This window comes from Lepidochelys kempii, chromosome 6 (genome assembly GCF_965140285.1).
Source record: "Lepidochelys kempii isolate rLepKem1 chromosome 6, rLepKem1.hap1, whole genome shotgun sequence".
Classification (NCBI taxonomy): Eukaryota; Metazoa; Chordata; order Testudines; family Cheloniidae; genus Lepidochelys; species Lepidochelys kempii.
The window spans coordinates 12324787-12348737 of NC_136385.1; the positions used below are offsets into that span (position 1 = coordinate 12324787).

The following is a 23951-nucleotide window of genomic DNA, read 5'->3' on the forward strand; positions in this document are numbered from 1 at the left end:
TTCATCCCTGATTTGTCCCCTAAAGGTGACTTTAAATATTTGAGAAAAAAATTGAACGTTAGCAATTTGAAACAAGCAAGGGGTAAGACTGCTAGGTTGGTGGGAATTCCTTGGATTTCCTGAGCGTCCAGCTTTGCTTCTCTGAATGCACTGAAGCTTTAGTGTCTGTGAAATCTGAATTTGGGCAGCAGGCAAAATAATTTAAATTCAAGGCAAATGAATATGGATGTGTGGTAACACAATGTTACAGTTTCCCAGTTCATCACCAGCACATGCATAAGTGGACACTGAGCTAGAACTTTGGCTCGGCCAGGTTGCACATCATGGAATATTTTCTATTCCTGTTTTTCTGGTTAAATATGTAGCTCAACATGTATTCCAAGACACACACAAGGCAAGCTGTTGCATAGACAATATTACAATTAGAACAGCAGCTTTTACATTCCAGAACTTTCAGGGGTTGTAAAGGTGAAACCTGAACATCACATAGGCACCGTTTCAATGTAAATACACAGAATACAAAAAAAAAACCACATTAAAAGAAATTAAGCCTACATCAGACAATGTCAGAATGAAAGTTGCCAAAGTAGGTAAGAAACAAACGTTCATTCTGACCTGTGAACCCAGCCTATCAATGACAGCTCATAAAAGAAGGTAAAGTGAAGAGCCCAGCAGAGTGGTACAAACCAGACGTTTTAAAGTTGATTTTTGGGGAGAAGGGGTCTTCAAGGCCCTTGGTGGTCAAAAATGGCTAAGGCACAAGGCCAGGATGATGATGATGATAATATAGGAATGCTTCCTTCTATTACGTCACCACATGTTTTGACTGGGTATTTTTAACAGGACAAGACTGCCACTTTTTCCTGGACATGGATCTCCTGGGCATTACTTGGCAACTTGCAGGAAAAGGAGCAGCTTAGAGGACAGGGCATGATCTTTGTAATCACAGCTGCCACCACACCATTAGGACTTCCTTACCCTAATCCTAAGGGGCACAACCCAAGCAGACCAGGCTACAGAGAGGGACCCAGATGACATCTCTATCAGGTTAAGCTGAACCCCGACCACACCTGGGATGTGAATCCAACTTTTGGGCATTGGAAGCCAGTAAGAGGTGTTCAAAGAGGCTGCATCCCCAGAGATAGCAAAGCATGCGCCCAGCGCTGGGGGCTATGTTATGCACTGACTGAAGGTTAGAATTCCACTCTTTGATTTTCTTGAACTAAGTCACAGCAACATTTTATCCTTAACGCACGCACAAGTGGTTTTCAAGTCTCCAGGCTTTCCAAAAGGGAATCTACCACTAGGTTGAGGCTAAGCAGGGGAAGTTTCAACCCAGACAGCTTCAGAAAGATCTGAGCATGTAAAAAAAGAGGATTAGCATGGAAACGTCTACATCCTTAACTACAGAGCTTGTGACACGCATGCTGGAATTTCCTCTAGAGTGGAACAACTTCCCCAACTTCCCTCCCCTTTACCATCAAAGATAGTGCTGTCATCCTCAGTCAACAGATGCTCATCAGGCAACAGATACAGATGATCCACCAGGGAACAGGGCACAAGGAAAGACAGGAATCCCTGGGAAAGTGAAAGATACAACCATCGTTCAAGTCTCAGTTAGGAAAATGCCCTGGAATCACTTAAGGAACTCCAATGGTAACTCACTACATTCAGACTAGACCGGGGTGGGCAAACTTTTTGGCCTGAGGGCCACATCTGGGTGGGGAAATTGTATGCAGGACCATGAATATAAGCCTGGGGCAGGGGGTTGGGATGCAGGAGGGGTGCAGGGTGCAGCACATGGCTCAGGGCAGTGGGTTGGGGTGCAGGAGGGGGTGCAGGGTGCGGGCTCTGGCCCGGCGCAGCTTACTTGAAGTGGCTCCGGGGTGGCAATGGTATGTAGCGGGGCTAAGGCAGGCTCCCTCGTGGGCTGGATCCGGCTCACAGGCCGTAGTTTGCCCTCCCCTGGACTAGACCAATGCAAAGTGTCTACAGCATAGAGCAGCTCCTGCTTTGTGCCTCACCTTTTTTAGCAGGCACACCATGTTAGTATATGGATTCAGGTGGAGAGCAAGAGGGCATGAAAGTGCTTCTTGGTACTGAAGGCAGCAGGCATAGAACTTGGACCAGAACTCAACCTGTAACTGTCGAAACTCTTCCTGGGAGAATTCGTATTCAGTTACGCTGCCCTGGAGCTGGGGGAAACACAGCAGGATATCAGGTCAGCAATTGACTCCCCAAAGATGGGGATTCATTTTTATTTTTTTATATATACACACACACACATATATATATACACACACACATATACACACACACACATACATACATAAAATCCATCAAAGAACCTGTGTCACAGAAAGGTTAGCATTGCACAGCTAGGCATTCAAACTTCAGGGAATGCCAGTTATAGCTACACACATAACTCTGGTTCTGTCCTCTAGAGAGTATGTATTACCTACGCCAGCTAATTACGTGGCAACATATTTTGAAAACACCAACACTGTTTTTCCCACACTTTTAGATACAGATATGTTGCACCCTCTACTACCGAATATTTTGGAGCGTGAGCCAGACAAGGGTCCAAGAGGGCCACTTCTATCATCCTAGATACAAAGCTATGAGGTGGTGTTAACACTCAGGGTATACAGCAATTACTTAAGGACAAAAATCCTTACAAGTACGTGGTGGGTTAATAGACCACCATTAGACCGAGACCAGGAAAAAGGACAGCAACTACTTGATTTTTCCTTTAACTAGACTATTTTTGAAGGTTCCAGTAAGCACCTTTCCAACCAGGTGCGCTTTCTATAAAAAGCAGAGCTATTTTATAAGGGTTTTAGTTGTTTCCCCGATGATGCTTAAGGGTCTTTCACCAAGGGAAAGAAAACAGGCCGCAGAAGAGCAGCAAATGGACTTGCCTTCCACTCACTCCCTCCCGCCTGCCTGCTGGTCTCTCCTCAGCAGCAGCACTGAAGTGAGGCCTCCCTGAGGTGCTCAGAGGAGCCGCGGTGGGTGAAGACAGGAATTGCAACAGAGAAAAACCTGGCACCATTGTCACTATACAAAGTGCTCTCTGACTTACAATGTAAACAGACTCTAAAGGAAAAAGGAAGTGCAGCTCACTTTGGCACACCTAAAACCAGTGGGGGGAGCAGGGAGAATGGTGAACCCCTGGAGAAAGAGGAATAGTTAAGAGATGGGGAAGTAGTGAGAAGGAATTTTTGTTTAAAATGATGCAACTGCTTTGAGGCTAGCAGGGAGGAAAGTTAGGCCATGGGTCATCTGTGGATTTAGCTTTTAATTCTACCTGAGGTGCTAAGATACCACAGTGATGACTGTCGTCATAAAACACTCAGTGGAAACCTCACCTCGTTTTCCACAGCTATGGTCACCTCTTTTTTCAGCTCATCCCAGGTCAGATCCATGATTCTCTCTCCTCCTCGGGAAAAGATCTACAAAAACATTACAGGAAACTTCCATTTTGAAGCACTAGCCACAAACCTGTCTAACCAACAGCACAACGTGAAGATGTAGAACAGAGGAGTAACATCACTCACTGCAGAGAACTGTAGCTAGGCAGAGGCAGCCAAGATACACCAGAGCAAAGGGATAGTTGGCATTACGAGAGGGTTATGCACTTCACTGTTTATGGATGCCAGGCTGTACGCTCATCCCGACCCTTTGCCCCCAATACAAGGGAGGGACTGGCCGTAGCGGGGGTCCAGAGGCCCACAAGAGGGGCGGGCCAGAGTGGAGGAAAGGGGCTTCCAGCAGCCTGACCTGCATTAAAATCAGGCCCATACATCGCCCATTGGGTGCTGCAGGCACAGCAGGCTTTCTGGTGCTCTAAACCCGAGGTCACTGCCTCCCTCAGATCCACAGCGACCCTGCTTTCCTGCCTCCCCCTGGATCCACAGTCTACAGACTCATTGTATGAGTTAGTGGAATCAGGCTTTTCCAACGTTCACCAAACCCACTGACACCTGGAACGTTCCCAGACCTGAAATTGATGCGATGCCGATTTTGTTACAGACAGTGCATCTCCAGGGAAGTGAGCACAGGGCTTTGCTGAGCTCGGCCCATGATCTCCATCACAGAAGCTACACTGAGTCAAGAGCAAGCCCAGCGGGCAGCTCACCAGGTCCTGCCCGAAGGGAGAACCAGGGTGGTGTCCTCAGAGGCGATAAGGTGCACACCAGGGGCCTGATTCTCCACTGTCACACCAGTGACTTAAATGCAGTCAGACCAGCATAAAACTGGGGAGACGGAGACTCCGAGCCCAGCGCTGCCCACCAGTGTCTCCATCAGAGAATTACGGAGCAGCAGCAGCAACACTGCATTCGCTTCAACCCCTGGCCCTTCCTCCTCCTGCACCCTCCAGTCCACGAGCTCGCCAGCGCCCGCTGCTGCCCAAACCTTTCCCCTCCTCCCTCAGCTCTGGGGTTAACGCTCCTCGCACCACACGCCGCCCACTCCACCAAGCCCAGCTTGGCTCACACCTAGTATTCATTTCTCCCACTGCTGGTCCTGAGCCGCAGAAAGTTCAGCAGGAAACCCCCAGCCCATGTGGCTATCTTCTGCTATGGGTCTGATCTCATCAGTCACCTCTGCTACCTTGTCCACGCACCCAGCCCTCCCTGACTCAGGCCAGCGAGCCGTCACTATCATTTCACACCTCTGGCTCCTTCCTAAACTGTCCCTGCACTAGCTTCTTGGTAGTGAAGACTAGATCCGGCATGACCTTCCACTCCCCCTGTTCTCCCATCTCAGCATCCTTTGCTGCACCCCAGACCCTGCCCTTGAAACCTCCTGCCTGCTCTTTTTCCCGCTCCTCCATCGTCTTCTGGCCCTACCGACTGCCACCCTCGCTCTCACCCTTGCCTTCTCCTCAGGCTCTTTTCTCTTCATATACCTACATGTTCTTGTATGCCCCCATCCACAGGACCCAAGCCTGGGCCCTCCTTGCCCTCTCCTTGAAACACACTGGGCAGGCTGCATACAGCCACTGTATAAACGTCCTCATCTCAGAGTGTTCTTCAGTCACCACGCCCAACCTCCACCCTTTCCAGTTCATAGAAACGGCTCTCGCCACTCTTCCTGGCTCAGCACCCTTGGGACCTTTCACTATTATACCCTTCTTCCTCCTGCCACTGCCTGTACCTTGTCGTGTTATGTTCACGGGGAGAACTAAAGCACCTCAGGACAGGGAGCTTTCATTCGTCTGTAGCACATCAAGTACACCTATGACACTGTATAAACACAAACACAGCTTTTGCAGGCCCAGATGTTCTCTTTTACTGATACCTGGTCAGTTCAGGTGAAGGGAGGCTGTCAAGTAGCAAGTTATGCCTCCCTCTCCAGCCCATAAGCAAACATTAGACTTGTTTAAGGGCTGCTCTAATTTATGGTGACTGGTCTCTGTGGGGCCTTACGCCAACGGATGGCACGCAGGCCAGCTGAGAGTTCTCCTCCTCTACTGGTCCACATTCACTTTGTGCAGCCAGAAGTGGCACAAAGTGGCTGGAACTGAGGAAGCACAAACTGATTGTTTGCTAACCTGTAGAGCTTTGAGTAGAGCAGCATTTGTGAACCGACCAGGCATGAAGAGAGACTCCAAATAAGTTTCCTGTGAAAGAACAAAATGGTAATTCAGAGAAGCACATTTATGCAAAATGATGCAGGCTTCTAATTACAGTTCATCATTCTAGGAATCTCTTCTGCAGGAGCCTGCTAACAGGTGGCACTATAAATTGCAGGATACTGGCCTTTCAATGGTTTATTGCAAAAGGACTGACAATCTGAAACCCAGTATAGATGGTCTAGTCTCTCAGAATGAGGTAAGTCACCCCCAGAATGAAAAGCTGCCAGACACACTCTGCAGGGATGAACTCTGCAGCTAACAACCTGAAAGGAGACTGCAAAGAAGTGGCTATCTTTCCTGTTCATGGGGGCAGAAGGCAGCACAGCTCCTTAGTGCTGGTAAAACTGAGGGTTTGGTTTCATAGCACCCCTTAGAATTCCAGCATCCTCTAGAATGCAACACCCCCTCTTTCCATCCCACCTGTATCGTGTGCAATGAGGAGCAAGGAGCACCTTCAGGCTACCATCTCTAATTCCTACTCCCCTTCCCATGGCACTGGCAATTCCTGTGCTCCCTTCAGTCCCATTAACGCCTCTCCTCCCAGATCACCGTTCCAGACCTGAGGAATTCACTTTCTTCCTTTCAATTGCCAACTGCCCTAATTCACAGTAAAATCCCTTCCTGTATCAAATTCCAACTCATCCTCCCCTCTTCAGAGTTTTATACAACTCTGCCCGCAGCCCTCTTTTCCACCTCCTCAGGCCTCATCACATCCACTAAGTAGCTTAATGCTTCTGCTCTCTCACCCCATCCGCTCCTCATTCCTACTCAAGCTGGAAATCCATGTTTGCTCTAGTCTCTCAATCTGACTTCTTCACAGCTCCTGCCATCAGAAGCAGCCATCCCGTATCCCTCTGCTCACGGATGTCAAGCTGTTTACAAATCTCATCTTGAAAGACTTTCTCCCTTGCTTATAACAATTTCTGTTCCTCCTCAGCTACTGGTCTTGTGGCCAGTTTAAGTGTTTTACACCACTGTAATGTATGCTATGTGTCTGTTGTCTCATTTAATTCTGTGAAGCTTTAAAGATACCGTTTCTATAAAGGACAACATACAAAATAAAGTTATATTGCATTCACTGATCTGTCCCAATGGTCTTTCTATTTCGGTTTCCTGCAGCAAAAGATAGAAAGGAACCTAGGGACACAGCCCAAGTTACTTCTGGTAGGTATTGTATTGTCCACTCACCCTAGGGTCTTGGTCATCTCTAATATTCACTTCCTCTTCTGGCAGAGACTGCACAAACACTTGGTTCCACTGGCCTGCGATATTTCTGAGGAAAAAAGAATTTCCATCAGTCATGTATGCTCAGTCACAGTGAACACTAAACTCTCTGGTAATCCTAGTCTGAAGTGAGTTCAACTATAGTATTTTCACCAATAATCACAGATATTAATTCAGTGCTGGTCCAGATGGGTCATATGGTAGGATAAGCTAAAGAAAGATGACTAATGACTTATGTACAAGTGCTACAACCTGTGACAAAGTGAGTCCAGACGGCTGCAGAAGGGTCTGGGGAAACAGGTATGTTAGCCCTAGAATGCTAAAGGCCCTTTTTCCTACAAGCTGGGAAGGGGTTACTTCAGGTCAAATAGGGACACCTGAGTCCAATTAAGGGCTGCCTGAAATCTGTTAAAATCTCTCAGGGTGGTGGTGGGGAGGGGAGAGGAGAGGAGAGAAAGGAAACTGCTGCAAGGCTGGAGGCAGCTGGGAGATAGGCTTCTCCAGTGTGAGAGACTGCACTCCTCCCCATAGGGGAGACACCCAAAACCCAGTGCCTGTTTAGGGGAAGGACTGACACCCCAGGGCCAGTGACAGGACAACACCTGCCCCAATGAGGTGGTGAGGGAAAGGCATTCCCTTTTTCTTTTGCTGCTTTATAGACCTGTTCCCCTTCGTTTGGCAGAGGAGCACTCCTCAGACCTGCCCTGAGGTCTATCGGGAAGGCTCTGAGAAACAAAATCCGAAGAGGGAAGACAGACACTCCAGAGTGGGGGCTGATTTACCCCAGGCCCTGTCCCTGACAGAGGAGGGAGCACTAAGCCCAGCGAGGCAGAAGGGGTGCCTTGCCACAATCCTTATTTCTGTTTACTCTGCTGTCCAGTTAACCCATGGATTTATCTAGATTCTTATCCCAAGCCCATCATTGTGATATCATGCTGAGCTCTCCCTTTGTTTTACTGACATGTATGTAGAGATGGGCTGATTCTGAAACTCTGCCCAGTTAGAATGGCAGATTCATGTGCCTAAAGGGAAGCAAGGCACTTGTAAATCATTTTACCCAAGTATTTCAGTCAGTCCAGGGGCCCAGATACAGTGTCTACTTGTCCACCTACTTGTCGGGGAGAGGAATAGCTCAGTGGTTTGAGCATTGGCCTGCTAAACTCAGGATTGTGAGTTCAATCCTTGAGGGAGCCATTTAGGGATCTGGGGCAAAAATTGAGGATTGGTCCTGCTTTGAGCAGGGGGTTGGACTAGATGACCTCCTGAGGTCCCTTCCAACCCTGATATTTTATGATTCTACTTGCCCACCAGCCAATGAATAAACTAATATATTTACTCGCTGGTCCTCCAAACAACTCCTACTTGCCCCAGATGAATATGTAAATGTTGGCAAAAAAGTGTGAGGAGAAAGCTGGGAGTGGCACAGATGTTCCCTGTGATCTTCTAATCATGCCAGACCTCTGAGTTCTTAACCCTGCTTTCTTGCTATCACAGCTCTAGCTGCTATAATCAAGCAGGGTTAAAAATCTAAATAACCTATGTTACAAGGAGAAAGGAGTGGACAGACGCCACGCACCCTGGGATATTAAGGAAATTAGCTAACAATGAACTGAGCACAAGTGGAGAGGAAAGGAAGCAAGTGGAGGGAAGCAAATGTAAGAATGATTTTAACAAACAATAATAGTGACCGTTGTAATTACTATCCCATGAGGTTAACCAGTAAAACAGGAGGGAGACTCACTGCTCAAAGTTGATGTATTTCACAATAGTCTGATTCTCAGCATCGTGCCACAGTGCCCAGATCTCAGCTGGTGTTAAGGCAAAATCAACAAGCGTCTCCTAGTTGAAAAAGACAGCATGGAGACTTGATTAACACGCCGAAAATGCAAGTGATGTTTAAAGTTAGCTCTCAGTGGGTACAAGTGCATAAGCCAGAGAAACATGTAATGTTATTTTGTTTCATTCACAGGAGCAAATCCAGATCCTGTTTATTCTTACTGAAAGTCTGCAAGCTTATATCTGATTTATGGATCTGTACTCTTCTTCCAGTGAGACTCTGCCCACTACTAGTTTTGTGCCCCACCCTCCCTCCCCAAGGAGTGTAGCATTGGCACTCACCTGAGAGGTGAATAGGGAGGATATGTGATCAAGACTATAGCGGTTACTCTCAGTGCTCACCAGCTGGAAGACACAGAACTGCACACACACAAGGTAAGTCAGTGGCCGGAAAAGAGCCACCCTAATTAAAATAAAGATGCTATCAAAGTGACACAGTGAAACTGTTCTACTCAGGTTCCTATCCCATGCCCATCACAGCGTTATCCAAGCACCTGATACTGAGGTACTCTGTTTTGAATCTTATGACTGAAAGAACTAGTGTCAAGTAGTGCAAGCCAGTGCATACTATACTAAAATGCAACTGTCTCACTCAGAGATGCTGCACGCGCACGCTGAGAGCTGTGCCACTCCACTCTGAAACCCCAAGCACTCGGATTGGCTAAGATTCCAATCTGCACAATGACTATTTTTTCTAAACTGTGTAGTGAAGGTGTAAACCCAGGAGCTGCCAAAGTTAAAGTGACACATTCAACTAAAGATATTTGGTGCAGGCGATAAGGGACCTGCCAATCCATACTCCCTGAGGGCCACATTCTGCTTGCAATTACAACCATGAATGAGTGTGCTATGTAAACAGCGAGCACAGAAATAATTTAAAATATACTCATGCTGGGTTCTAGAGTGTTCACAAAAGGAAACTGGTTGACACTATATATATATATCTGTTCTCTTCATTTCTGTTCTAGCAAGATGTTTAAAAATAAATGCTGCATCCCTGCCTCATTCACCATGAACTGAATAAGGCAGGGCTCCTACAGAGATTATTGTATAGGAACATAAGTAAAGACTATCAAGATGCATATAACCCCAGGGCCCAGAGTTAATGCTGTTGGATCAGTTACACACTTTTGGTGGCTTTACTTTACAGCCTTACAGTTTAACTCCTGGGTACTTGGTTGTTGGGAATCACCTAGATGCCTTTTTATCAAAGTACCTCCCCAGCCCCACCAGAACATCAAATGTGAAACCAGTTTGTGCATCGTTTTATGCACCCTGAGCATGCCGTTTGCGATGGTGCTTGGCTCTAAGCACTTAGTATGCAAATTCTGCACACTTTCAACAGTTAAACACGGAGTGAACGAAGTAGGGCTTCCTGCTCACCTTAGTTACGCATGTCTGCGCAGCCCTGATTTACACAGCTGGAAAGTAGCTTCCCCACACACAACAGTAGCTCACTGAAACTCCCATCTTGAATTATTTGAAAACCTCCACAACTGGGCTAAATCAAAACCAGCCTCTCTGAGACCCTTTGCCCCAAGATTTATCACTACATCAAACCTCAAATTTCCGCTCCCGACTCACTTCAGATTTTAAAAAGCAGTGCGAGAATTTGTTATAAGGGTAACGTTGCTCCACTCTACCCATTCTCAAAAGCAAATCCCTTTTCTCTTCCTCCATTTCCTGAACAGCAGACCCACTGGTAGACACCAAACATGGAAAGTTCTACTCCCAAAGCAAAGACGCGTGAGCATCTTGCGAAGTGTTTTGGAATGAGAAACACTATTCAGCAGATATTATTCCGTGCAGTGCATGTTGGCAAATGCTCTCTTTACTATTATGTGCAACCCTATACAAAACTGGGAGCATCCCAATAATTCACTGTCTTTGCCTATAAGAGAAGTCTTGAAGGTTCTGGTCATTTTGTACCTGTCCTCGCTTGGGTGCATGCATATAAACACCAAGGTAGAGCCCCAGTGACTGCGAATAGGCCAGCCGCAATCGATGTCCCATTCCAGCAGCGAGCCTCAGGTCCTTATTCACAGGCACGAACTCCAGCAGATCAGCTACCATCAGACACATTTGGTCCTGCCCAGAACAAAGACAGCAGACAAGCAGCACAAAGGAAGGTTAGGTGCTTCAGCTTTTCCACCTCCTGTCCTTTAATATACAAGTCCAGCAGCAGTTCCCCACCTTCTCTCGAACCACACCTTACCCTGGGCTAGCCCCAGGTCCATTTTTCCCCTTTATTCTCTTCCCCCCCATACCTGTTTTCCTTTTCATTGCTTTCCCCCGGGTGTGCCATTTCTGCTCCCCTAGTTGCTGCTCCTTCCTTCTTCCCTTCACTTACACGAAGGCTACACCTTGCCCTGTGACACTTTGGGAGGGAGAGAGACACTCTGGCAGCTGAACTGCCTGTTGTGAATGCAAACACAAAGCTTGTGCTGCTTGTTGGGCCTGCAGCCCTATGTTTGAGCATTCCTGTAGCTAGGGACTGCCAGGAAGGAATGTTGGTTTCAAGAAACTACCCACTGCTGAACTGACAGAAGCATATTAACAGTGGAGAATCAGAGCGGATCCAGTGTCGCGCAGCTTTCCCCACTCTGCATATGGCTGCTCTTCTCTATCTGGTTCCCCCTTCCCCAGACTAGGCTGGTATCTCCTCAAGGTGGGGAACCCTGCTTTAATAGCTATGTTACATCCTCAAATGCTATTAAGAGATTTCTAGTCTTTTAGACTTGTCTCCCTCGCAGCCTTCTGAGGAGCCATGCATTTAAACACCAGTCTGCACCGATCCATTCTCCAGGTAAACTGAAGCAATATGCATGGCCTATACAACTATCTGAAACACACTTCATTTGTTTTGCTCTCCTGATCTTGCCTCTGACTGAGCGTGTGCTCTGAAAGACCAGGAGGGGGCCTGCACAGTAAAACTGCAATCCAATCCCCCCTGAACCATTCAAACTAACTGAGAGTATGTGGGCTCAGGGAATTGGTGCTTGGATATGATGCTCAGAGTGAGTTGTGTTCAGCAAGCTGGTGCACTCAGTCAAGTTCTCTGGTGGACAGGTAGCCCCGTTACAAGACACATTCCTGTTAGTCGTCTCAGGAAAGGGCAAGGACTGAGTTAGCATAGAGATCCAAGTATCTTCCCCCACTAGAAGTGGTCCTAGACACCATGGTAAGGCAGTGCAGTAAGCTTGCTAACTTGTTGCCCGCACTGCTACCTATGTTTGAAGACTTCACTATGTCTAGAAATCATACAATTTCCAAGTAAAATATTAATAGGAGACAAGACTTGACCATTTCTTTGTGTTCCCTGAAATCCTGCTACTCAACAAACTCACGGCCAGTCCATGGAGCATCAGTTTAGCCAAGTCTCAGAATCAACAGCCCATCCTCTGTCTCACAGCACCTCGATATCATCTACGTGATGTGACAACCCCATCTGCAGAGCAAATTACAACCCAAAACACTCACTCACTTTGTAAGACCACATCCTGAGTTTGTGATCCTGGCAGAGTGCGAACAGGAAGGCATCATGCTCGAGACAGTGAACAGAGAGGCTGACAGGAAGGTCTGAAGGGCCTTGGTCACCTCTGAAAACACAAGAAGTCATTCAGAAGGATTTCATTAAGTATTCACTGCACTGAGGGGAGCGAATCTCTGTGCACACAAGACAGACAATGAGCTCCCTGTCACAAGGGGCTTAAAGCGTAACAGGTGAATAATTACTCAGATTCAAAGGTCAGAGGGGACTGTTGTGATCATCTAATCTGACCTCTTGGATAACACAGGACAGAACTTCCCTGAAATAATGCCTGGAGCAGAGCTTTCAGAAATGCATCCAATCTTGATTTAAAAAAATGTCAGCAATGGAGAATCCACCACAACCTTGGTAAATTGTTCCAATGGTTAATTACTCTCATTATTCAAAATTTACACCTTATTTCCAGTCTGAATTTATCTAGCTTCAACTTCCACTCTCGGGATGGTGTTAGGCCTTTCTCTGCTAGATTGAATAACCCACTATTAAATATTTATTCCTTACGTAGGTTCTTAGTCTGTGATCAACGCACCCCTTAAACTTCTCTTTGCTAAGTTAATAGAATGAGCTCCTTGGATCTATCGCTATAAGGTAGGTTTTCCAATCACTTAATCGTTCTCGTGGCTCTTCTCTGCCCTTCTCCAATGTATCAACATCCTTGAAGTGTTGGACACAGAATTCTAGCAGCAGTCACACCCGTGTCAAATACAGAGTTAAAATAACCTCTCTGCTCCTATGCGAGATCCCCCTAATTATGTATCCAAGGAGCACATTCAGCCTTTTGGCCACAGTTGCACTGAGAGCTCATGTTCAGCTGATTATCAATCCCTCCAAGAAAAAAGATAAAAATAAAATAAAATCTATCCTGGGAAGCAATGACTCTGAAAGAGAGTCCCCCATCCTAAGTGTGGCCTACATTCTTTGTTCCTAGACATATACATTTAGCCTTATTAAAACACACATTATTTGCTTGTACCAAGTTTACCAAGAGATCCAGTTTGCTCTGCATCAGTGACCTGGCCTCTTCAAATTTTTGTGTCACTTGAAAACTTTCAGTGATGATTTTATATTTTCTTTCATTGTTATAAAGTGTTATAGGGTAAAGCCAAGAAATGATCCCTGAAGGACCCCATTAGAAACACACATCTTCGATGATTTCCTGTTTACAGTTACATTTTGATGCCTATCAGTTAGCTAGCTTTTAATCCATTTAATTGTGCCATGTTAATTTTATATCACTGTAGCTTTTTAATCAAAATGTCATGTTATGCGGTCAGACCACGGGGGGCGGGGGGAGAGAGTGTGCAAACTGAGGACAGTAACAAGTTACTTAGAACATTTGACTCCTCTCTCCTCAAAAAGTCACCTGAACTTGCTGATTACCACCCAGTTTCTAACTGTCCCCCTTTGGTGAAGATCACAAGGATGCATGCAGGCAGCATTTTAGCACAACATACGTTTCAGGAATCCTTGACATGGGAAAGTGTTACTAGTTGTACTGACAATCTCCCCATGTGGGGAAACATTTATTCTGACAGCAGGCTGGCTAATCTAATGAGGAGGGCTTTAAACTAGGTTCACCGGGGGAAGGAGACCAAAGCCCTGAGGTAAGTGGGGATGTGGAATACCGGGAGGAAGCACGAGCAGGAGCGCGTGAGGCTCCTGCCTCATACTAAGAAAGCAGGACAAACAGCAAATTATCTCAAGTGCCTATACACAAATGCAAGAAGCCTGGGAAACAAGCAGGAAGAACTGGAAGTCCTGGCACAGCCGAGGAATTATGATGTGATTGGAATAACAGAGATTTGGTGGGATAACTCACATGACTAGAGTACTGTCATGGATGGATAGAAACTGTTCAGGAAGGACAGGCAGGGCAGAAAAGGTGGGGGAGTTGCATTGTATGTAAGAGAGCAGTATGACTGCTCAGAGCTCCAATATGAAACTGCAGAAAAACCTGAGAGTCTCTGGATTGAGTTTAGAAGTGTGAGCACAAGGGTGCTGTCATGGTGGGAGTCTGCTATAGACCACCGGACCAGGGGGATGAGGTGGACGAGGCTTTCTTCCGGCAACTAATGGAAGTTACTAGATCACAGGCCCTGGTTCTCATGGGAGACTTCAATCACCCTGCTATCTGCTGGGAGAGCAATACAGCAGTGCACACTCAATCCAGGAAGTTTTTGGAAAGTGTAGGGGACAATTTCCTGGTGCAAGTGCTGGAGGAACCATCTAGGGGCAGAGCTCTTCTTGACCTGCTGCTCACAAACCAGGAAGAATTAGTAGGGAAAGCAAAAGTGGATGGGAACCTGGGAGACAGTGACCCTGAGATGGTCGAATTCAGGGTCCTGACACAAGGAAGAAAGGAGAGCAGCAGAATACGGACCCTGGACTTCAGAAAAGCAGACTTTGACTCCCTCCGGGAACTGATGGGCAGGATCCCCTGGGAGAATAACATGAGGGAGAAAGGAGTCCAGGAGAGCTGGCTGTATTTTCAAGAATCCTTATTGAGGTTACAGGGACAAACCATCCCCATGTGTAGAAAGAATAGTAAATATGGCAGGCAACCAGCTTGGCTTAACAGTGAAATCCTTGCTGATCTTAAACACAAAAAGAAGCTTAAAAGAAGTGGAAGATTGGACAAATGACCAGGGAAGAGTATAAAAATATTGCTCGGGCATGCAGGAATGAAATCAGGAAGGCCAAATCACACCTGGAGTTGCAGCTAGCAAGAGATGTTAAGAGTAACAAGAAGTGTTTCTTCAGGTATGTTAGCAACAAGAAGAAAGTCAAGGAAAGTGTGGGCCCCTTACTGAATGAGGGAGGCAACCTAGTGACAGAGGATGTGGAAAAAGCTAATGTACTCAATGCTTTTTTTGCCTCTGTCTTCACAAACAAGGTCAGCTCCCAGACTACTGCACTGGGCAGCACAGCATGGGGAGGGGTGACCAGCCCTCTGTGGAGAAAGAAGTGGTTTGGGACTATTTAGAAAAGCTGGACAAGCACAAGTCCATGGGGCCGGATGCGCTGCACCCGAGAGTGCTAAAGGAGTTGGCAGATGTGATTGCAGAGCCATTGGCCATTATCTTTGAAAACTCAAGGTGATCGGGGGAGGTCCTGGACGACTGGAAAAAGGCTAATGTAGTGCCCATCTTTAAAAAAAGGGAAGGAGGAGGATCCTGGGAACTACAGGCCAGTCAGCCTCACCTCAGTCCCTGGAAAAATCATGGAGCAAGTCCTCAAGGAATCAATTTTGAAGCACTTAGAGGAGAGGAAAGTGATCAGGAACAATCAGCATGGATTCACCAAGGGCAAGTCATGCCTGACTAACCTAATTGCCTGCTAGGCTGAGATAACTGGCTCTGTGTATGAGGGAAAAGCAGTGGACCTGTTATTCCTTGACTTTAGCAAAGTTTTTGATACCGTCTCCCACAGTATTCTTGCCAGCAAGTTTAAGAAGGATGGGCTGGATGAATGGACTATAAGGTGGATAGAAAGCTGGCTAGATCATCAGGCTCAACGGGTAGTGATCAATGGCTCCATGTCTAGTTGCCATGTCTAGTTGGCAGCCGGTATCAAGTGGAGTGCCCCAAGGGTCGGTCCTGGGGCCGGTTTTGTTCAATATCTTCATTAATGATCTGGAGGATGGCGTGGACTGCACCTTCAGCAAGTTTGCAGACGACACTAAACTGGGAGGAGAAGTAGATACCCTGAAGGGTAGGGATAGGATACAGAGGGCCCTAGACAAATTAGAGGATTGGGCCAAAAGAAATCTGATGAGGTTCAACAAGGACAAGTGCAGAGTCCTGCACTTAGGATGGAAGAATCCAATGCACCGCTACAGACTGGGGACCAAATGGCTAGGCAGCAGTTCTGCAGAAAAGGACCTAGGGGTTACAGTGGACAAGAAGCTGGATACGAGTCAACAGCGTGCCCTTGTTGCCAAGAAGGCTAACCGCATTTTGGGCTGTATAAGCAGGCGCATTGCCAGCAGATCGAGGGATGTGATCGTTCCCCTCTATTCGGCATTGGTGAGGCCTCATCTGGAGTACTGTGTCCAGTTTTGGTCCCCACACTACAAGAAGGATGTGGAAAAATTGGAAAGAGTCCAGCAGAGGGCAACAAAAATGATTAGGCAGCTGGAGCACATGATTTATGAGGAGAGGCTGAGGGAACTGGGATTATTTAGTCTGCAGAAGAGAAGAGTGAGGGGGGTATTTGATAGCTGCTTTCAACTACCTGAAAGGGGGTTCCAAAGAGGATGGATCCAGACTGTTCTCAGTGGTACCAGGTGACAGAACAAGGAGTAATGGTCTCAAGTTGCAGTGGGGGAGGTTTAGGTTGGATATTAGGAAAAACTTTTTCACTAGGAGGGTGGTGAAGCACTGGAATGGGTTACCTAGTGAGGTGGTGGATTCTCCTTCCATCCCTAGCCGAGATGATTTAGTTGGGGATTGGTCCTGCTTTGATCAGGGGGCTGGACTAGATGACCTCCTGAGGTCCCTTTCAACCCTGATATTCTATGAAAGTGTTATTTACTCTTTCATATAAACACAAGAACTAGGGGTCACCCAGTGAAATTAATAGGCAGCAGGTTTAAAACAATCATAAGGAAGTATTTCTTCACACAGCACTGTGGAACTCGTTGCCTGGGGATGTTGTGAAGGCCAACTGGTTCAAAAAAAAAAAAAGAAAAGGAGTACTTGTGGCACCTTAGAGACTAACCAATTTATTAGAGCATAAGCTTTCGTGAGCTGCAGCTCACTTCCTCAGATGCATATCGTGGAAACTGCAGCAGACTTTATATATACACAGAGAATATGAACCAATACCTCCTCCCACCCCACTGTCCTGCTGGTAATAGCTTATCTAAAGTGATCATCAGGTGGGCCATTTCCAGCACAAATCCAGGTTTTCTCACCCTCCACCCCCCCACACAAATTCACTCTCCTGCTGGTGATAGCCCATCCAAAGTGACAACTCTTTACACAATGTGCATGACAATCAAGTTGGGCTATTTCCTGCACAAATCCAGGTTCTCTCACATCCCCCCCACCCCCATACACACACAAACTCACTCTCCTGCTGGTAATAGCTCATCCAAACTGACCACTCTTCAAGTTAAAATCCAAGTTAAACCAGAACATCTGGGGGGGGGGGTAGGAAAAAACAAGAGGAAACAGGCTACCTTGCATAATGACTTAGCCACTCCAAGTCTCTATTTAAGCCTAAATTAATAGTATCCAATTTGCAAATGAATTCCAATTCAGCAGTTTCTCGCTGGAGTCTGGATTTGAAGTTTTTTTGTTTTAAGATAGCGACCTTCATGTCTGTGATTGCGTGACCAGAGAGATTGAAGTGTTCTCCGACTGGTTTATGAATGTTATAATTCTTGACATCTGATTTGTGTCCATTTTAAAGAATGAGAAGTTCATGGAGAATAGGTCCATCAGTAGCTAGTGCATGTCCCTAAGCTTCTGACTGCCAGAAGCTGGGACTGGACAACAGGGGATGGATCATTTGATAATTGCCCTGTTCTGTTCATTCCCTTTGAAGCATCTGGCAGTGGCCACTGTCGGAAGGCAGACTACTGGGCTAGATGGACCATTGGTCTGACCCAGTATGGAGAGTCTTATGTTCTTATGAAAGTCAAGGCAGGAGGAAGCATTTTGAACTGGTCAGATCCATATTGGCTCCCTAAATTATGGGGAGCTTCCCACTGGTTGTCAAAGTAATCTGAGGTCTTACTGGACTCGTCACCGCTTTCAGATGCCCACAGAGTAGCAGTGGCTAGGAACACCTTGTCTTGTCTTCAGCTACCCAATAGATTTCACCTATTATGCACAAATATGGACCACGGTGATCGATGTATCTGTCACCATTAGATTTCTGGGAAGAGAGCATACTCGGAATTTTTAATCTGCACTGGCTGCCAAACCCACTCCTGTGTAAAAGTCCAGGGGCCAGTTACTAAATGTAACATTCATGGAGATCTCAGCCACACAGATCTAGAGGCAGCTCAGTAAAATGGACAAAGCCAGCTCCTCACTCCTGATCCCAATTTTGTCACTGTGCCTTGCTGTGTGGCCTACAGCAAGTTCCTAACCTCTTTTTAAAAGTGCTATTTACATGCTGAGCATTACTCCTGAAGTGTGCTTGTCTACCTTTGAATTTATCTGAATACAATCCATGTGCTTCCATACGGAGGGTTAAAAGAGACAATCCTATGTGTCACATGACAACACTAACCTGATAGCAGTTGGCATCCAACCTGTAAGCAAACGTTGCATCACAGAGCTCTGCTTCAGCTCCACAACTGAAACTATCCCTGAAAAAAAATGAAAATGAAACTGCTGAGCAATGTGCAGAATATCATTTGCTGCTTCAATGGGCCTGAATTATCATGCATTTTGGGAGTAAGATTACAATAAGCACCCGAGGCAAAATCAAGATCAATGGAAGCCCAAAACTGAAATAGGGAGGGATGCTGCAGGTCAGGACCGAGAGGCACTGACAAAGCCAAGAGGGGGAGCGTGAAGCCTGTACGCTATATCTGGATCCAGACCAGTATTAATCTAATCATGGTCATCCTTCACTATGTATCACCTTCTATACCAGCATGAAATGGCTGTTTTTGCATAGGCAGGACAATTGGTGAAGGTGTGAGAAACACTAGCGGGTGCTTTATAAATACATACTCATGGTTACATACTCTACTCCCAACTCTTACCATGCACATCATGAGGAGGTAGCTTGAGGACAAATATTCCTCCTGAAGCAGATGGCAGAGCAAAGAGAGCCTCCCCATCACTGCTAAGCCAAGCCGCTGAAGCAGTGGAATTAGAGGCCAGTCCAGGAATGGAGGGGATCATGTGGTAGTTTGAAGGGTCCCTAAAATTAACTTTTCCAATATCTGTAAATACAGACTGCATTTGGCCCTCTGTTATCAGCTCCTATTAGAGAAAGAAAAAAAGAGTCCAGGTCCCAAGAACACACAGAACTGTTAAGACTAGATACACAAAAATGGAACTGCCAAAGGAATGACAAACGCATGATCGCCACTACTCCTGGCTTTTACTTACTGAGAAAAGATCTTTTGATGCAAATTCTCTGGTCACCTAAACTTTGCTCTTTCCCTTATTTTTAGCTGGGAAGGGCTGACCATTTAAGAGTGGATCTCAAAGTGTAAGTGGATTAGATAACTGATTTATTGGTGGACCTACTCTCCCTCCCAGATACCTGCCAAGATCTTGATAACACTACCACATTCCTGCACAAGTGCTTTGCATCCCACAAAATAATTAGAGGGTTGCACACTTCATGGCTTATGTAGGCCCAGCTATACACCCAGCTGGGGCCCTCACCCCGACTCTGGCCATGCCCAGCTGGGAGGGCCTGTCCATGGCCAGAGTTGGAAGGCAAGAGACTCACTAACCCTAACCCAAATGTCACCCTAACTCTGAAGTCATTGCCTCACACCACTGTATCCAGAGTGACTCTGCTCCCCTGCCACAGGCCTCTGTGAAGTGACTATCTCACCTCTACATCACAAGTGATCAACTGTGGATTTTACTGAAAATTGGGCTTTTCCAGTTTTCCGTTTTCACCAACATTAATAGGGTTCTGCCCTTTGATGTCTAGAACACCTCCAGAATTTTTGGCATTGATCATATGCAGTTTTCAAAAATTATCAAATTTCAGACTGAAATAAGGCAGACATTTTTATCAGTGAGCGTAACTAACCATTGGAACAATTTACCAAGCTTGTGGTGGATTCTCCATCACTGGCAATTTTTAAATCAAGATTGGATGTTTTTCTAAAAGCTCTGCTCTAGGAATTATTTGGGGGAAGTTATCTGGCCTGTGTTATCCAGGAGGTCAGACAAGATGACCATAATAGACCCTTCTGGTCTCTGAGTATAGCATAGGGCCTCACTTCACTTGGCCAGTGATCTGGGATCGTTTGGTTTGGGAACTAAGAATGTGTGTCATATCTGTAAAGGCATCTCAACCAGAAAAATTTGGGAATCATAGTTGCACAAGTGACTATACACATGGAGTCTTTGGGATCTAAAGAGAGATGCCCTGAGCTTGCACTCCTGCTCTGCATCTCTTGAAATGGTAATGGTCACAGATTTCAAGCAACTTAGGCCCCAGTGTTCAAGTTCCCATGGATCTGGGTGCCTAGCTCCCTAGGAGCCTCTGAAAATCCTAATCTTAGTATTCAAAAAGCAAATTAGCAGACATATATTACATATGTACATGCAATATCCAGTGTAGTATCTGCACCATTATTTCAGCAGGTTTGTATCCTAAAAGATGCTCTAAACTAGTTTTTAAAAATACAAAAAATGCTAGGTGGGGAAACTACAGGTTTCAGATCACTTTCCACCAAAGCTTGTTCCAATGATCCATGCCACAGCTATGTTTATGCCAAGACCAATCTTTGATTCTAAAAGATAATTCTAGTAAACTAGCTATAAATTATTTTCTTGAAACAAGTACACAATTATTTCCACCCAGACTACTTACACTCCTGTACATGCGAGCAGGGTGTGGCAGGACCAGACGGTGCACAGTCTGATTGGTTACAATCAAGATGACGACAAGATTCTGTGTCTCACACACATGTACTCCTCCGGGTAAGAGGCTACAATTCTGGATTTTGAGCCGAATGGCATTATTCAGGAGGTTTATATCCAGAGACTCCTCCACCAGCTCCAAAGTGTCTCCAGAAGTGGTCCTGAAAAAGTAAAAAAAGCTTTTTATGTTGACGATTGTGAGGCCTCTCAGGTCAGCAGTGATCAACACAAGACAGGTTTAGACTCACAGGGCAGGTCTACACTGGAGTGGCACCACTGCAGCGCTGCAGTGAAGACGCTACCTACCCAACAGGAGGGCTTCTCCAATCCACATAGATACTCCACCTCCCAGGGAGGCCATAGCGAGGTTGATGGGACCTAGTGCTGTCTTCACCAGGACTAGTGTCAGTTTAACTGCATTGCTCAGGGGTATGGATCTGTCACACCCCTGAGCAACATAGTTATACTGACCTAATTTCCTAGTGTCAACCTGGCCATAGACTCTGCAGCAGGCAAAGGTATCCTGCTACAGGGAGCCATGGGCTTGCTCCCACTAACTGTTACTCAGGACCCGCACGCAGCAGTCCATCCCATTCAGAAAAGCACTTGGACACATGCTCAAATCTAATCCACTGACTTTAAAGGGACACCTTGCACTGAACAGGCATCTCACCACCCGCGCACACAGCCCCCCCCCCCGGCAGGGGAAGAGCAGCCCGATACCCTGGCCTCCCCCTAGCCCAGGGGCAATACTCGCCATGGGGCAGGCAATTCACACCCCAGGGCAGGGGCAACACGGGGTGTGCCTGGCAGAGTCCCCGATACCCAGGCGCTCCCCCCACACCTACCAGTGGATGAAGCGGTTCCTGGTGACCGACACCAGCTGGGCGCTCTCCTGGTAGCAGAACCCGCCAGCGCTGTCGGCGTAGCGCCCGGCCCCGGGGCCCACGCTGGCACCTACGGGGACGGGAAGGGGGGTGGGGTGAGCGCGGGCAAGGCGGGGATCCGGGAGGGGGGACGGGGCAGCCCTCAGGGCTGGGGGCCTCAAGGGCGGGCTGGCGGCAGGGGCAGCCCGAGGGGGCGTGCCGCGGGGGACAGGCAGGGTGGCCCGGGGACGTGAGGGGGTCCCTAGGGCGGGGCCGGGAAGGCCAGGCGGGGAGAGGAGTCCCGGAGGCGGGGAGAGGAGTCCCGGGGGCGGGGCGGGGCAGGGCGGGGGGGGAGGGGAGGGGAGGGGTCCCGGCACCTGGCGGGCTCAGCGCGAGCTCCCGGACCCGGCGGCGCGGGCCGCGCTCGGCCCCGCTCAGCTCCAGGCAGCTCCGCTCGGCCAGCGCCGCCGCCATTTTCCCTTCCCGCGCGCCGCGCCGCGCGGCCCCACGGGAAGCCGGGGACGGGACCGAGGCGCGAGGGGGCGGGGCCACGCCCCCAGCGCGGCCGCCGCCCGAGAACGCGGCGGGTCCCGCCGGCGCGTTCGGCCAATGGCGCGCGGCGTCCCCCACGTGGCTGCCCCGCAGGCGTCGCCCCAGCCCCGCCCGCCGCACAGGCAGCGGGCCAGCGCGCGCACGCGGCCCGCCCCCGCCCCCGCGCGAGCCAGCTGCAGCGTGGTCGGGGTCCCGCGCTCTGGGTGAAGGTGCGAGCGATCAAGGGCCAGGGGAACATGCTTCACGCCCCGTAGCAATAACGAGGCTGATCCGTGAATAAAAAGCTGGTCACGGTCCGTTCAAAACGCAGCTGGGGGCCTGCGGTCGCCTATCGACTACCCCGACTTACCGCCGGGGGGGGGCGGCAGGGAGGCGACTTGCAGAGGCACGAAGCGTCAAACCAGGCTGCAGGCTCCCGCCCGGCGGGCTCCGACTTGCCCAGCCGCTCTCCTGGAAGCCAAGCCCTGGGCGGGAGGCCGCCCACTGCTGCCACAGCTAGGCACTCCCCCGGGCCGCGTCCTGCAGTGGCCCTGTCCCGCTCCCTGCCCGGCTCCGGCTGCCAGAGACCCCCCCCATGCACACACACAGGTAAGGCGGGGAGAGCACGGTCCAGGCCGGGGGTGGGGAGGAGACACGCGTCCTACCCATCACCTTATAATGTGGGGCTGGGGGCACCAGTCATTTATTGTGCAAAATAGCTGGCTGAAGCACAATTAGGATGGCCAACTTTCTAATTACACAAATCCGAACACCCTTGCCCTGCCCCTTCTCTGAGGCCCCACCCTCCAGTCACAACATCTCCCCCTCACTTGCTCTCCCCCACCCTCACTCACTTTCACTGGGCAAGGGTTGGGGTGTGGGCTCCAGGGTGGGGCTGAGGATGAGGGGTTTGGGGTGCGGGAGGGGGCTCTGCGCCGAAGCCGAGGGGTTTGGCGTGTGGGAGCAGGCTCAGGGTTGGGGTGTGGGGTCCAGGCTCCAGGTGGGAGTTTAGGTGCAGGAAGGGGCTCAGGGTTTGGGTTGGGGTGCAGGAGGGGGTGCAGGCTCCAAAAGGGAAGTTGGATGCGGGAGGGGGCTCAGCGCTGGGCCAGGGCATTGGGGTGTGGGATCTGGAAGGGAGTTAGGGTGTGGGATGGGGTTCCAACTTGGGTCTGGGTTTTGGGATGCGAGCTCCAGCCAGAGCTTACCTCAGGCAGCTCCTGATGAGCGGCACAGTGGGGCTAAGGCAGGCTTCCTGCCTACCTTGGCACTGCGCGGCTCCTGGAAGCGGCCGTCATGTCCAGCCCAGCTCCTAGGTGCAGGGGTGGCAGGTGGCTCCATGCCAATGGGAGCTGCGGAACCGGCACTCAGGTCAGGGGCAGCACACAGAGTTTTCCTGATCGCCCCTGCACCTACGGGCCGCAGGTACATGCCAGCAGTTTCTGGGAACCGTGTGGAGCCAAGGCAGGCAGGGAGCCTGCCTTAGCCCTGCTGCACCACTGACCGGACTTTTAACGGTCCGGTCAGCAGTGCTGACCAGAGCCGCCAGGGTCCCTTTTCGATCAGGCGTTCCCCAAGCGCAACTGGGTGAGCTCTCCTGAGCAGCCAAGGCTCTAACGGAGGTAATGCAGGGTTTTCCCCAGACACCTCCGTACTATGTGGTTAAGTCCCTTTGTTTTCAGTTTAAACTGATTTTTACCAAAAAATTCTCAATTTACAACAATATT

General features: G+C 48.5%; 1 protein-coding gene across 3 annotated transcripts in view; it reads right to left on the reverse strand.

The window, feature by feature from the left end:
• NUP160 (nucleoporin 160) overlaps nt 1-22197 on the reverse strand; it is a 57047-nt gene extending 34850 nt beyond the window's left edge. For all 3 annotated transcript variants that reach the window (XM_073346698.2, XM_073346699.2, XM_073346696.2), the window contains exons 1-14: nt 22074-22197; nt 21679-21787; nt 20781-20991; nt 18979-19201; nt 18498-18576; nt 12189-12303; nt 10634-10792; nt 8987-9064; nt 8610-8707; nt 6833-6917; nt 5561-5629; nt 3372-3455; nt 2025-2195; nt 1479-1578 (exon numbers count right to left, since the gene is read on the reverse strand). In XM_073346698.2, coding sequence (XP_073202799.2) covers nt 1479-1578; nt 2025-2195; nt 3372-3455; nt 5561-5629; nt 6833-6917; nt 8610-8707; nt 8987-9064; nt 10634-10792; nt 12189-12303; nt 18498-18576; nt 18979-19201; nt 20781-20991; nt 21679-21787; nt 22074-22170 — 1678 coding nt within the window. In that variant the 5' untranslated portion in view covers nt 22171-22197. The remainder of the gene's footprint in view (nt 1-1478; nt 1579-2024; nt 2196-3371; nt 3456-5560; nt 5630-6832; nt 6918-8609; nt 8708-8986; nt 9065-10633; nt 10793-12188; nt 12304-18497; nt 18577-18978; nt 19202-20780; nt 20992-21678; nt 21788-22073) is intronic.
• Nucleotides 22198-23951: the final 1754 nt, after the last annotated feature.